The sequence below is a fragment of the Perca flavescens genome, chromosome 12 (assembly GCF_004354835.1).
Source record: "Perca flavescens isolate YP-PL-M2 chromosome 12, PFLA_1.0, whole genome shotgun sequence".
Classification (NCBI taxonomy): domain Eukaryota; kingdom Metazoa; phylum Chordata; class Actinopteri; order Perciformes; family Percidae; genus Perca; species Perca flavescens.
Window position 1 is genome coordinate 8,578,976 of NC_041342.1, and position 15,557 is coordinate 8,594,532.

At 40.9% G+C, this 15,557-nt stretch overlaps 1 protein-coding gene across 4 annotated transcripts in view; it reads left to right on the plus strand.

Annotated features, from left to right (window-relative positions):
• The first annotated feature begins 501 nt into the window (after nt 1–501).
• The window catches only part of LOC114565674 (epidermal retinol dehydrogenase 2), a 76,355-nt gene continuing 61,299 nt past the window's right edge, over nt 502–15,557 (plus strand). For 2 of the 4 annotated variants that reach the window (XM_028593865.1, XM_028593862.1), the window contains exons 1-4: nt 502–682; nt 5,440–5,767; nt 8,204–8,335; nt 9,585–9,684. In XM_028593865.1, the coding sequence (XP_028449666.1) occupies nt 5,447–5,767; nt 8,204–8,335; nt 9,585–9,684 (553 nt within the window). In that variant the 5' untranslated portion in view covers nt 502–682; nt 5,440–5,446. Of the gene's footprint in view, nt 953–5,439; nt 5,768–8,203; nt 8,336–9,584; nt 9,685–15,557 lie in introns of all 4 variants that reach the window. The other 2 variants (XM_028593863.1, XM_028593864.1) reach the window with 2 other exon arrangements.

Below are 15,557 nucleotides of genomic sequence, written 5' to 3' on the forward strand. Positions count from 1 at the left end.
GCCTTGAAGGCAGCGGTCGCAGCGTGGCCTGGAAGGAGTAGTTGGGGGCAAAAAACACCATTGAGCGTCACAGATAGCCTGTCTATAGTTTTACACAGTCAATAGATAAAGCATCATCAACTCCTGTGTTTCACATTGCATAGGATTGAGTGCATGCTCGGTTCCCCTTACAAAGCTCTGCCTTCACAAGCTTTTTTAAAGATTTTCATTAGCCTACAAGAGTGAGGACCAATGAAATTAAAACATATTTTTTGTTTCTGAGGAAATATGATCACTTCATAAAACGTAATACAAATCTTCAAAGGTTATTCAATCTTATATTATTCACTATTGTAATAATTTGTATTTTACTCTTGTTTGCTAACTCTTGACCGTTGATGGGAACGATTTATTCATGTTTTAGTTTTTTACAACGTTTGTTGTCCATTCAAAAATGTGAAAAAGCAGACACTCCAAGTCCCATAATACCTTGCGTGGCAGATGAGACTCGCAGGGCTGGGAGTGGTGGATTGCTGTAACGTGACACCACATCCGGCTTTCTGAGCAGCTGCTTTTTCTCACCCGGGGCTACATAAACAACGGCCGAGGCTCGACCGGTAAAAGTAGCCCGAAAGCCCGAACACAATCTGCTAGACGCGCTGTAACCATAGACAGGCTGTAACCCCGCTAAACAGACATCACGGTACGTTCACGGGCTGCACGAGCTTTAATGTTGCTTTCATCAACTTTAACCTGATGACATACGTTTGATTGGAGCAGAATGTGTGTGTCATAACGCCGTCTATGTGGTGAGCAAAGGTTAAATCTGATAACGTTAAGTTAAAACCAACGAATGTCAAACATTAAACTAACTTCACCCCAGTACTGGGAGCGGGCAAGGACGTACTGGGAGCGTGCAGGGACATAGCCTACGAGCTGTTAAACTCACTCGCTCGGTAGGACTTCTGTCTTGGTAAGTTAGAAGCTCATTTCGATTAAACAAACGCATTATTAAGTGAGTCCTGAAAAAAAAAGTCGTTGTCTTTAGTGTATCGCTCAGTGTTGATAACTTTAACTGGTAAAGGTAGCCTATTGGTGGCTTTCTTTTAAAAGAAAGTTTCTTAAACAGGTTAATCTATTAGAACATAGGCTAACGTTAAACACGCACGTTTTTACCTAATGAGCAGTTTTTTTTTTTTTTAGCCCATTACCCCTAACGTTATTCACAGAAACTTCACATCATTCACATTAATGCATTTTTAAAGCATGTTGTAGGGGACAGGAATGCGCTTTTCCTACTCTTCACGCGGTTATTGCTTTTAGGTTTTAATGTCATGGTCATTTTAGCTGAGATATTGTACTGATATTTTAGTAGTTTTAATCCTTAAAAGTGAATGTATTATAACTTTGTGAGTCTTAATTAACATGCAAGGAAAAAAAGAAAACCATGCAAATGGTTAAAGGTCCCATGGCATGAAAAATGAGAATCGAGTGCCATACGTCAATGAACCGACTCACTCCTGTTTTTTTCTTTTACTTCATTCGTGCCGTTGGCATTATATATATGTCAATGGTTGGCCGTTGTGTAGCTGGTATTCTTCTGCTACTGTGTAGTAATAGCTCATTAGCGCCTCCACTGGACTGGAGTGGTGGTGGTAGAATCAATCAGGAAATTAGCTACCTAGACCCTATGCCGAACGAGACCGAATGTAACCGTGCAACCAGCCGGCCCGCTCGAGTCTAATGTAACCGTGCAACAGGCCGGCCGCTCGAGTCTAATGTAACCGTGCAACAGGCCGGCCGCTCGAGTCTAATGTAACCGTGCAACAGGCCGGCCGCTCGAGTCTAATGTAACCGTGCAACCTGCCGGCCGCTCGAGTCTAATGTAATCAAGCGGTGTCTTGGTTCTCAGCAAGTTTTTATTAACCAAGCCTTGTTTCTGGTGCATCTTAGAGGATTGTGTTCACGGCAATTCACACATTATCGATGGGAAGTACAGTACATCACATACAAATACACGTCATGTTATTTTGGTAGTTATGTTAAAGGTCCCATGGCATGAAAATTTCACTTTGAGTTTTTTTAACATTAATATGAGTTCCCCCAGCCTGTCTATGGTCCCCCAGTGGCTAGAAATGGGGATAGGTGTAAACCAAGCCCTGGGTATCCTGCTCTGTCTTTGAGAAAAGGAAAGCTCAGATGAGCTGTTTTGGAATCTGCTTGTTATGAGGTCATAACAAGCAAGGTTACCTCCCCTTTCTCTGCTTTGCCCGCCCAGAGAATTTGGCCAACCCATGAGAGAGAGACATCATGGCTTTCAAACGAGAAAAGTGGCAGTTGGTCAAGGCCACACCCCCACCCTCCACCTTGCCCCTCCCACTCTCCTCCTCAATAGCTTCAGACACAGAAATGGCACATAATAAGGAAAGCTCATTGTGGGACTGGCTCTAGTGGCTGTAGTTCTGCACCAAAGCTGAATTTTGGGAAAGAGACTTAAGATATAGTATTAGGGGACCACTAAGGTCTATATAAAAGCATCCAAAGAGCACCATGTCATGGGACCTTTAAGTTAAATGTTAGAGAAGTGAATGTTGCTACGTGGTAGCTAGGCTAGGCTGTCACAAGGAGACCGCGCACCAGGCTACTGAACGAGACTGTAAGGACCGTAACCGAGGGTACTGCATGAGTCTATATTCAAACGGGTGTCTAGGTTCTCGGCAAGTTTGAGTTATCAACCGATAGCAGAAGCCTTTCTCGTGCATCTTAGATGATTGTGTACATACAAATTAATAGATTATATTATTGATGGCTATCACATACAAATGCATGTCATGTTATCTTAGGAGATATGTTAAGTTAAATGTTTGTTACGTGATAGGTAGGGCTGTCACCAGGAGACTGTGCACCAGACTACTGAACAAGCCCGTAACCGTGCCTAATGCGTGAGTCATGTAATCAAACGGGTGTCTAGGTTCTCTGCAAGTTTGAGTTATCAACCAATAGCAGAAGCCTTTGTCTCGTGCATTTTAGAATTGTGTTCATGGAAATTCATATGCTACATTACCAAGGAGAAAGTATTAGGCCTATATCACACAAATACACGTAATGTTATCTTGATATTTATGTAAAGTTAAACGCGATCACCCCCCCCCCACACGCCGCCGAGGGCAACCGAACCGGTGACCAAATCTATTAACTCGGTAGGCCAACCAACGACCGTCTGCTTGAACCGACTCCCGTAAAAGAATCGGTTGTCCCATCACTAATGAGGTCATAAGGAGCAAGGTTACCTCCCCTTTCTCTGCTTTGCCCGCCCAGAGAATTTGGCCCACCCATGAGAGAAAGAGAGACATCATGGCTTTCAAACTAGCAAAGTGGCAGTTGGTCAAGGCCACACCCCCACCATCCACCTTGCCCTCCCTCTCTCCTCCTCAATAGCTACAGAAATGGCACATACTAAGGAAAACTCATTGTGGGACTGGCTCTAGTGGCTGTAATTCTGCACCAAGGCTGAATTTTGGGAAAGAGACTTCAGATACAGTATTAGGGGACCACTAAGGTCTATGTAAAAGCATCCAAAGAGCACCATGTCATGGGACCTTTAATTTATGCCAGTGCATAAAATTCTGGGACATATTTAATGAGTTTTAAAGTTGACGGGTTTTTTTATAGCTTATTTCAAATCTTCAATTATTTCTATTTGACAATAAATATTTATGACTACATTGTAATATATATATTTTTTTTTTTAGTAAGTTGTGAGACTGTGTAGGTGTTTTCTTTTTTTTTGATCAGATATCATTTAATGAATATAAACTGTTGAAGTTGAAGCCGCGGTAACAAAGTCCCACCCATTCACCTGCCAAGGTGGGCTGGCTTTAAGGTGGACCAGCTATTCTCATTTTAGTGACATGCTGCTTCCTCCAAAATTTGCCTTAGTAATCTGTCGCTCGCTGTAACCGACAACCACTACGTGGTATGCAAATAATTGTGAGATGATATCACTAATATGCAAATGAGCATATGACATCATGTGCACCTAAGCGCTCCTAAAACCCTGGGCTTCACTTTTACGGTCTTTGCATCAACCCCTGGTCTGGACCTAAAACACCTTTAAAAAGTATCTACTCAGACTGTAACCAATGACCGCATGCACCAAATGCTTGCTCTTGGGGGGTGGGCGCGGGTGGGGTTGGTGGTTGGGTCTCTGTAAATGATAAAGGAGTGGTATAGACCTACTCTATCTGCAAAGTGTCCTGAGATAAGCCATGTTATGATTTGACACTATAAATAAAATTGAATTGAAATATTGGTGCTAAATTGTCGTCAGATAGCTGACTACATAAAGCTGCGCTGACACTACGTCTGCTCAGAAAGATCTGGCTTGCAGACTATCCGTTCACTATCCGCCAGCTCCCTGGCTGTCTGGAAGTTTTAGCAGTTCCACTGCCTGATTTTTGCCACATGGCTGCTGCTGTCATAATGTCCGATATATAAACTTTAATGAGCTTGTTTTTATTTTATTGAAGTCGTGTTTTACATGCTGTGCTAAAACCGTAGTCTGTGTCTTCCAGTCGTCATCTTCTTTGACTAAACTTTATTGGAATTTTCGCTGGACCGACTGGGGGTTCCTTGCTTATGTTCCGTGTGAGCACCACGTCGTGACCGATAAATTGATTTGTACAATGTGACTACATTCAAAGCGTGCAGAATGACCGGTAACCCAATGTGCAAGATAAGGCACAGTGTCTGCACAGCTTTTAGTAACAAACCCACAGCCATCAACTAGGGGTGGGAATCACCAGAGGCCTCACAATACTTCTGTCACGATACGATATTATAGCATTTTTAAACATATTGCAATTTATTACCCATTTCCCAACTTCAAATTTTTCCCATTTTTCAATTATGTCCACAAATGGAAATTTTGTCAATATCTGTTTTATCTAAAAAGAAAAATTTCTCAGTTTGTTCATCTCACTTCATTTTTACTGCTGCAAATTGTCAAGCAGACAAACTGACCAATACTTATATAATTAAAGATAGATATGTGGCAGCTGTGTATCGATAAACTATTGCCACAGAATTTTTTATTTTTTTTTCACCCCTACCGTCAACTAATTTTACTTTGAGTGTTGCTAAATTCTGATTATAGCACAGAAATATGTGACGAGATGTTTTTCCAACAGAGCTGCCCACCTCAGACCAGAAGAGAAACCGCCCAGACAAATCTTCCATGTGAAATAATGTATTCATGTAGGACCCCATCATTCACAGTAGGAAGCTTCATGTTTATGTGGAGGCAGCCCACCTCGAGTCGGAACAAAAAAGCTTGGACAAATTGAAGATTGATCGATAACTAATATAATCAAACAAATATTGCAATATTGAAACTTATTACTTGAGTTCACTGTGTATTTTTCTTTGTGTCCTCTTTTCTTTTCTGTCCTTCCTTCCTAGATCCATCATGAATTTCTTCCTGGAAACGATCAAAGTCCTCCTGCTGTCCATCTGGTACAATGTGGAATCTTTCATCCACATCTTTGTGCCCACGAAGAAGAAGAACATCACTGGTGAGGTGGTGCTGATCACGGGGTCAGGTAGCGGGATCGGCCGCCTCATGGCTCAGGAGTTTGCGGCTCGTAGCACTGTGCTGGTGTTGTGGGATATTAACCAGGACGGGATGAAGGAAACTGCTAGACTGGCTAAGCAGAGCGGAGCCAGCAGAGTCCACTACTATCTGTGTGACTGCAGTGACAAGAACGAGGTTTACAGAGTGGCTGACCAGGTAAGGTTCCTCGAAAATCTGAACAACAGGGCACCCATTTACAACTCTATCTTTTCTCCAAGTACCATGCACAGCTTGCTGTACTTGGCTATCCTCCGTGGTTTATTGCAACCCGTTGTTGAGGTATGCCAGCTGCCAAAAAGTCATTTTGGCCATCATTTGGTATAGGTTGAATAACATTGTACTTGTGTCAAGTCTGATAAATCTCTTCATTATTTAGTATTTATGTATAAATACATTTTTGGTAAAACCGCTCTGCACTGGCTGTGCCGTTGTTTTCCTATGGGGAGAGCAGTGGAGACAACTAGAAGGAAGCACCACCCTCCATTGACAGTATGTAAATCTGGGCGTTGCCTGGAAAAGGCAAAGCACTACCCAGCCCTTGAAGGGTCAACAGTTGTGCCATGGTACTGCCTTCAGAATCATTATTAGATTACATTTAATGCTAAAATCCTACAAATATTCTGACTTTATGCTGCACCCTGGGAGAGTCCATACATATACATACTGTGTGTGTGTGTGTGTGTGTGTGTGTGTGTGTGTGTGTGTGTGTGTGTGTGTGTGTGTCCGCTGAAATCTGCTCTACAAGCGTAAAATAGGACAGTCTTCTATTTATGTTTTTTACGCGAGGTGGATCATAACACAGAAATGGATCATAAAGTGTCATTAATTCTTTTAAATTAAACTACCAATATGACTGTGAATGAGCGTATTGGAAGTTTCATTTTGAGAGTTCCTGTTTTTATTTCTTGTGTCCCTCACTTCCCTCTGGAGAAACAACAACCATCCTAGAGCAAAAGCTCTCCGTCTCGCCTGTGACTCACACAATCCTACACAGTGTGTGCGCTGCAGTAGCCAAAGTCGCTCAACAACTTTTTGGGGGAGAGTCATTGACCCCTGGAAAAAGTCTTAGGAGAAACACTGAAAGGTCTTTTATGAAAATGAAATCATTCATCTTCAAACACAGGAATATTAAACCGTGCAGTGTGGTGATATAATAAAAAGGGTTGTCACAAGTAGAAATTTACTTTTTTATAAATGGGGAAAAGTTTTGCCTTCTAACAGACGGACACAACGGGCTCAATAAGTCTTTCATATATCAGTCTATCCTGTTGCTAAACCAAAATCAGTGGGCTGCCAGTTAAGAACTGAAACAACTTTGGGGTTTTTCATTTGCTGATATTCAGTAGAGGTGTTGAAATTAATCAAATAATTGATGCATCGTGATGCGGACATGGACGATGCTGCATCGATGCAGTGGCATTACAACGGCCACTTGGTATGCCATGGGGTCAAGGGCAATGCTAACTTTAGATCAGGCTACTGGTTGCTATGTTAATGTAAAGGGAGGAAACCAAGCAGTGGATCAAACCATTGTGAGTCAAGGGAGTGGGGACTCAAAATGGCTATCCTTTAAAATGCATTTTTTTTTGCCCCGTTTGTGTTTGTATTGTTTTACTACTTACACAGTTATTTGAAGTATATATCATATACAGGGCTGCTCATGAGTATAGGAACCCCTGCTAAAGTTGACTAAAAAGAGGAATAATAAAAAAAAAATGTTGGAAATTGATCTTAATGCCTTAATTGAAAAAAATAGGAAAAATACAACCTTTGAGAATTTTCTTTGTGAATGAATAATGTATCATAAATAAATAAATGTTCTTCCTTAAAATACAGGGGGCATAAGTATAGACACCCCTATGTTAAATTCCCATAGAGACAGGCAGTTATTTCATGGATTCAGGATGCTATGCATGATGTGGGCTATTTTAATTCCAAAAGCCAAGGGAACTTTACCAGGATGCATAGTATCCTGGATCCATGAAATAACTGGCCTTTTAAAAATAAACATCTGCCTGCCTCTATGGGAATGAACGTACACTTACTATTAACAAGCTGAGCAATCGCCGTTTTGCATTGCATCAGTTCATTTAAATGGGTCCGGGCTAAGCCCCCAACCTCCTCAAGTCCTAGAAACACCCCTGGTTAGCTCACACAGCCAGACTAAAACATGTGGTTTAGCTGTGACTCAGGTCACTGATTTCAGCCTGCCTGGGTTTCCTGATACTGTGATCCATCTGCCTGGAGATGCCACAGATGTTAGTCATGTAAGTCATTAGCCTCTCGCTGGGTTGGTGAAGACCAGAAGGGATTTTAGAGTTTGATGCCATGGAGGCACATTCTACTGCCTTTCAACTTTTAAAGGGGCTTGCACTTGGTGACAAAGCAGCAGACTGGATTGGTCCAAACTAGGATGAGCACATAATTGGTCTGCTTGATATAGAAAGGAATGTTTAGCTTGTGTTACAAAACCAGCTAATTCCTGGAATGGTGGTGCTTGATAAGAAAACATTTGCCTATTCTGCCTTTGGGGATGTCTTTTACTAAATGGGATTGCATCATACATGACAGACTTTCCTTTGCTCCATGCAGGTAAAGCGAGAGGTGGGTGACGTCAGCATTCTGGTCAACAATGCTGGGATCGTGACAGGAAAGAAGTTTATGGATGCTCCTGATTCCCTGATTGAGAAGACTGTGGAGGTCAACATTATGGCTCACTTCTGGGTCAGTCACACACAGCAGCCACACAGCTAAGCTTTGGTCCATGTCATTTCTTAGGGAGACTTTTTCTTCTTTGAACATACAGATTTAGAGGCAGGTCAGTCAATATTGTAGAGTTATTTTCTCCAGTTGTCTCCCCATTTAGCATCTCTTTATTATCTCTTCAAAGATAAAGTTCTATCCTTAGGTGTAGAGATGCATCGATCGATCGATCAATCTGTGATCAGCCAGCTGATTGGCCGATCAGTCTCATATATCTGACACAGTGGCAGCTGCGGCACACCGTACAGCCACACACACATCATCTCCTGTGTGGTTCTTCAGTTCTTCAGCGCCAGTGAAGACCTAAAGCTCACAATTTGTAACACCTGCAGGTCCAAAACAAGCCGTGGAGGAGCAACCTTAAAAACGTGGACCAACTAACTGAATCAGACCCATATGACAATGACACGGAGCGTGTTGTTTGCTCGCCTGTCAATGGCGTCTTATAACCTTTTGACCCCTCTAGTTGCTCTCACTTCCGTTAAAACATGGGAAAGACCAGATGATTCGTTAGAGAGTAATTGTTGCAAAATTATACTCTGTTACAGTAATACAGATTTGTTTCTGCCACACAGTATCATTTTTCATTAGCTCATGCTACTTTGCAGCACAGTAATACAGCAGAGACCTTATTTATTGATATATTTCAATATCGGTCGATCCAGCTTAACCGCACTGGGTTTACCCACAATTAAATTTTCCACCTAATGTTAGCTGTACAAGTAGTCGATTAATCCAATATGTAGTTAGCCAGCTGGGGCACACCTGCCCGTTTGCCTGGTTAACAATGAAGACGACAACTCCCATGATCCCACGCAACTTCACGACCTCATCAACAGTCAGTGTATACATCCAAGGTTTAATTTAAGGGACCTCTTAGTGGCAGAAAATTACATATTGGACATTTAAAGGAAAAAATACAAAATGTTTGTGTATGCAGGGCAGATTTTTTAAAAATCCTAATTCGGCCAAGAAAATTGCAGTGAGATGCAGTTGAAAGCTCTAGGAGTTTTTTTTTTTTTTTTTTTTTTTTTTTTTAAAGTTTATTTGACCTTTTTTTTTTTTTTTTTGGGTTAAAATAATCAAGATAATGAATTGACTTGCAGTGTATTTAAATGGCATACTTTGAAAGTGGTTGTCAATGAAATCCCTGTTTAGGTTTCTATATTTAGATTGATGGTTTGTGTGTTTTCTGACTCTTTCTGCTCAGACCTACAAGGCCTTCCTTCCTGCCATGATTGCCAACAATCACGGCCATCTTGTCAGCATTGCTAGTTCTGCTGGACTCATAGGAGTCAATGGATTGGCAGGTGTGTGTGTTTTCTCCTCATCATATGCATGTCACTAATGTTAGGAGCATCTTTCAAATTTAAAATTCTGGTGAAAATTGGTAGTCTCATGATCGGACTGCCACCTCCTTCCTTCATTTAGTGTGACATCTTTAAAAACTTAACGTCTTTCATGCCATTCAAAGATATACGTATGTCTATAAATTTTTATTTGTAAGTCAAGTTAAAACACCTGTACAGCTGCTTTCATGCTTGTTACCATGTTGTGACCATTGGATTGTGCTTGTAAATCCTGTCACCTGGTCAGTGTGTTGTTGATGAACACACTGTTGGAGTTAGGGATGTGCTTAGTAGAGCTGTAATCAGGACTTAAAGTTAGGCCCGACAAGTACATTTTGATTGACAGTTTTTTAAAAGCCTCTACCTGTTTACAGCCCGAAATTAACGGAATGTCACATCTTTTGCATTTCACATAACCCACTGGCTCATTATTCTCATTATGCACATGGTCAAAAGTTTTCCACCCTTCAGACTTTGCTTTCTTTGCCGGTGCAACCAAAACGTAATCGCCAGAGGCCATCCTCTTCAAAGATCTTCAGCTCTAGTGTTTAGTGCATTCTTTCTGTCAGGGTCAATCACAGCATCTGTTAAGTAACGGGTAAAGCAAATGGTGGTCTTTAAATCAGTAGAAGTGTTTTCTGCCTCTGCCTCAATGAAATATTCACACAGACGCAAACAACCAATTAACAAAACACAACTATTAAGCCCTACTGTTAGTGTTCAAAACTGCATTTAGGGGAGAATGCTGATTCTCTTCTCCAGATATTTTACATAATACTGTAGGATACCATAGAACAGGGATCTGCAACCTAAGGCACCCTAACCAATGGCACAGTAGCAATAAGTGTGCAAGATCATTTTTGGGAAATGTTCCAATCCCCATGCCAAATGACCTCGTTCACAGCCATTGACAGAATCACAGCCTGTTATTTACGGTAGTTTGATTGACTTTTTTCCCCCCATCTGCCTTGTGCGGAGACCCGCCATATTCTGCCTCTGATTGGTTTGTTGCCTTCTTCACAGAATGCAGTGTGATGGAAAAAACTAACACTGCCTGAGCAGGCACGGTAGATGATGTACGCAAACAAATGCTGTATAACCATTAGGGTTGGGTGTTTTTCACATTTTTAATTCTGAAATTCCATGCGATAGCCTACATTTATTCTGTACTTTCCCTCTGTAATAATAAAAAAAAAAAATTCTGTTGTAAAAATAATCCCAAACCTATTTATTATATTTACTTGGAACATTTTGTTATTTATTTAGAACATTTTACACACCACCCAAACCCCCCCTTTAATTTTTTTAATTATTGACCAAATGCATTATACAAAAATCAGGTAAACGACGATAGCACATATAAATCAAGACATTTTACAAAAATCTACAGTATTATGAATAAAAATAGATAACAAACAAACAAAATAAAACAAACAAACAAATGGATACATCACATGAAATACACATAAAGTGAGGTATATGTAAACACATAAAATCAAATTTAGTCAGAGGTTTCGGAGGGGGGGAAACTCAATTTTTTTCAAAAGTTTTAATACCTTTGTTGTTTAGCAATCTTAGTAACTTGAGTAAATAATTCACTTCTATGAGAAAATGTAAAATGTTTAGTTTATAATGTTGACACTCCCCTTTAATTACCTGTACAGTAAAAGGAGCAGCTTTACCCTTTATGGCGTATTTCCAGCTCTAGGCCAGTTGTGAATAGGCATCCTAAAATAGGCATCCTAAAATATAATGGTTATAACATTTTAATAAAATAAATTACACTACATTTATAATTACAGCAGTGCTAAGCAAAAGGGAGTAAGACATACAAAAATGTGGCACACAATTGGAGCAAGCACAGATGATGGCAAAGGCGTCAAACAGTTCATGCAGTAAAAACAATACAGAGGAGACAAAGGAAAAGAGAATGGGCACAGAGGCCACATTGAAAGCACATAAAAGACATAAGAACATGGAGGCAGGCAGCGGAGGTGGAGCAGCAGCAACAATGACTGTTCAATTTTATTTATAGTATGAAATCAAAATAAGAGTTATCCCAAGACACTTTACAGATAAAGTAGGTCCCCAAGAGCAAGCATTTAGTGTGACCGTGGCAAAGAAAAACTCCCTTTTTAGGAAGAAACCTCAGACAGACCCAGGCTCTTGGTAGACTGTGTCTGACGGTGCAGGTTGGGGGTGTGATGAACCGTGGCAATAACAGTCACAATAAAGATAACGAACAGTGACTAGAAGTAGTAGTCGTAGTAGTTCATGGCATAGCGGGGCACTGCAGGGCGTTACAGGATGTAGCATGGCACAGTAGAGCATAGTAGAGCATAGCAGGACGCAGCAGGACACTGCAGGGAACTGCAGAGCGTAGCAGGGTGTAGCAGGGAGTGCAGCAAGAGCACGGCAACAGCTGCAACAATGATTTTGGTGCCACCCTAATCAAAGCAAACCTGCTGTGCGAAAAAAACAAACGTAAGGACTCCGGGGAATAAGCTCCCCAGAGCTAGGTTAGTAACAAGCATTTCTGGGACATGAATGCACACAGTTGGAAAGAGAGGAGAGAGAGAAGCTCAGTGTGTCAAAGGAAGTCATGGGGTGTGGCCTACATCATGTGATTCTGCTTCATTCAAGGAACACCCACCTGGATTAAAGGTTTTTAAATTCGGAAGTTATAGATCAAAATGCATCTACATTGAGTATAGCGCCACCCAGGGGTACAGATGTGTAGTATTTGGTATGTGTATGACAATTATCCATTAGGGGTGTGACGAGACGCTTACTCCACGAGACGAGACACATCACGAGATTGGGTTCACAAAAACGAGATTTCTCGTCGAGGTGAAAAGTTGTCTCGTGAGGCGATGTGATGTCAGCGTGATGGAGCGTGGAATTACTATTGAAGATCCCCCTGCCACTTTTAAATCATTTGTGTGGCAACATTTTGGTTTTCCTGCGGAAATAATGAACGGCAAAAGAGTGACAGACAAGACGAACACAATATGTAAACATTGTAAGAAAAAAATGCCGTATACCGCGGCTAACACGGGCACTATGCAAAAACACTTACAGCACCCCCACTCCTCTCTACTAACTCGCGGGTGCAGTAGTTAGTAGTACGGCATTTTTTTCTTTTCACCTCGACGAGAAATCTCGTCACGTTTTAATCTCGCGAGATCTCGTACAACGAGATCTCGTCACACCCCTATTATCCATCTACCCTGCAAATTGGCAGTTGCTCACAATCGTGTAAAGAGGGGAATCCAAACGTGGTTCCAATAGGTCACACCCACTTTGACCATTCAGTACACCATTGTAGGCGTGGCCTCATGAGTATTTCGTAAAAATTAGATGAGCAGTTCATGAGAAACTTTTCGTATTTGTAGCGCTATAGGCCAATCTTCGCCAAATTTGTTGCCGAGCTTCAGAGGGTCATGTCGAAGAAGAATCTAAAGTTTTGCGTTGATAGCCTTTTATTTTGGGCGACATATGCAAAAGTTCGTGTTTTCATAACTAGCTACACAAATTTGTTCATATGTAATTTTTGAATGGAGCAAAATTCTTTTGAAAACTTTTCGTCAGTCTGGATATGCCATGTGCCAAGTTTTGTGCAGATCAACCTAGGAGGAGTTTGATAAAGTAGATGTCGCATTTATTGCGATTTATAAAGGTTTATAAATGTGTGATGTTTTGTATGGGAGTTATAGGCCAAAACTTTTTTTTGGTACAGCGTGTGTCAATTTTTGTGCCTGAGGTTCCTGCAGAGTTCTGGACCAGTCCTGAAAATGGCGCCGCCTGACCATGCATGGTTTAGGCTGTAGCCACACTTTCTCCACTCCATAAATGCTTTACAGTCATTTTTTCAGGTGTTAGAACTGTACTCTACAGTCATCAGAGAGTAATTTTCTGCTGCCTTTCTTTAGAACTATTTTAATACACAGGGTAGCGAATTATCATGCAATGGTGGCATGTAATTCATTAGCGAGTTTTGGGATTTTAGAAAGTGAGAAAATATGTTTTCATAAAAAGTTAAAATTGTATTTATTTAAAGAAGAAATGGTGTAGAATATTATAGATTACATGTGTTTTTTTTATGATCTTGAAGATTTGAAATGGACTTTGGCAATTAACTTTGAGCTATCTATCCTTTTTTGTCACCTAGAAGTAGAGCTGGGCGATTTGTTTCCCTAAAAAAAAAATCTGCGAATTCTTTTTTATAAAAAACTTGATTTTCGATTTGATTTTCCCCCCCTCCCTTCCATTTAAAACAAAATAACTGCAAACTGTAAATATATTTTTAAAATATATATTTATTGTATTTAATTAAAGTGCATCAACATGAACAAAATTGCAAAGGCAAACCCTTTCTCTAAGTGAAAAGTCACTGTGCAGTGTGCAACAAAGATTGTTAAACATCAATCTGATTTTTTTGAAAATATGAATCGATTTGACCTACCAACTTGATTTTTAAATCAAATCGATTTTTTTCCCAGCCCTACCTAGAAGATACATTTGCAGGTACTTTCTTTCTGTTGATGAGCTATTGAAGATATAAATGATTATGAGCAGATGTATGGATTAAACCGGTTTTGGGCTTGTGTTGAGCGTTGTGTGATGTATTCTTTACTTTTGTTATGAGTATGAATGTTATTTATGTAAGTTTATGTTTTATTGTACCTTCGGAGTATGTTTTTGCTGTTCATTTTCCCCCTAACCCTTTTAATTTAATTTCACAAAATGTTGACACAGTGGCAACACGCAGTGACAAACAAGGCATAATTGGGCAACAGTGTGTCAGTGACCCTTACAACCTTTACCCACTCACAGACCAACTCAAATCAGGTCAGAACCAGATGGAGACAGACAGCACAGGCACACACGCATTCATATAGACATACAGACCAAAAAAATAAATAAAAGTAATTTAATGGCAGCTGCATTAGAGCAGTAGAGTAGTGAAAAAAACGAAGGCCTCTTCTGAGTCTTGAGATATATTGAATGAGTTAACAAATTCCAGGACAGGATTCCATGTATCTAGGTACTTCTTGGTAGAGCCTGAGTGAGAATCTAAACTTTTAAAGCTTTAAATTGTAAAGCACCTCCTTAAGCCAGCGGTCATGTGTTAGGGGTCCGGTGAATCTCCAGTTGAGCAGGATCAGCCTCTGGGCTAACCAGGTTGTAAAAGCCAGGGCCCGCTTTAGTGCTACAGAGAGGTTAGTGTCAGGGGGAATGCCAAAAATGACAATAGATTGGGAGGAATGGTCTGGCCATAACTCTGCTTGTGTCGAAAACACAGGCTTCTAGCTTAGGGCAAGACCAGAACATGTGACTGTCGTTGGCAGGGGATTGAAACTGTTACAAAACTCTTAAAATCACAGGTAGAGAACTGGCTGGATTTGATTTGTACAGAAGTAGGTTATCCACAGACAGTGAGACTTTGAGTTGTGTTGGACCATCCAATACCTTTTGAAAACTTCCTCTGAACGGCCAAACGGCCAGGGGTTCTTTTTTTAAGAATTAGGGAGATAGTTGCCTGGTATGCGACGCTGCAGAAACTCTTCGATGTACACATATTTTAGGACTTCCGCGTGGAGAGCGGGTAAAGTTTTGTAATCTTTTGCAGTAAAGCTGGCCTGGCGACTTAACGATTGATTGATTGAGGAGAGTTTGTTTGTCAAAGGAAGTCATTAGGCCTAAGTGACACACCCCAAGCTTCCATCCTTAACAAACAGCCATGTATATCGGCTCTTCCACTCTCTCCACTGCTGGCTGTTCCAATTTAAGGGGAGAGAGGAGCAAGAGGGGTTAGGATTGTGACCGGCCTC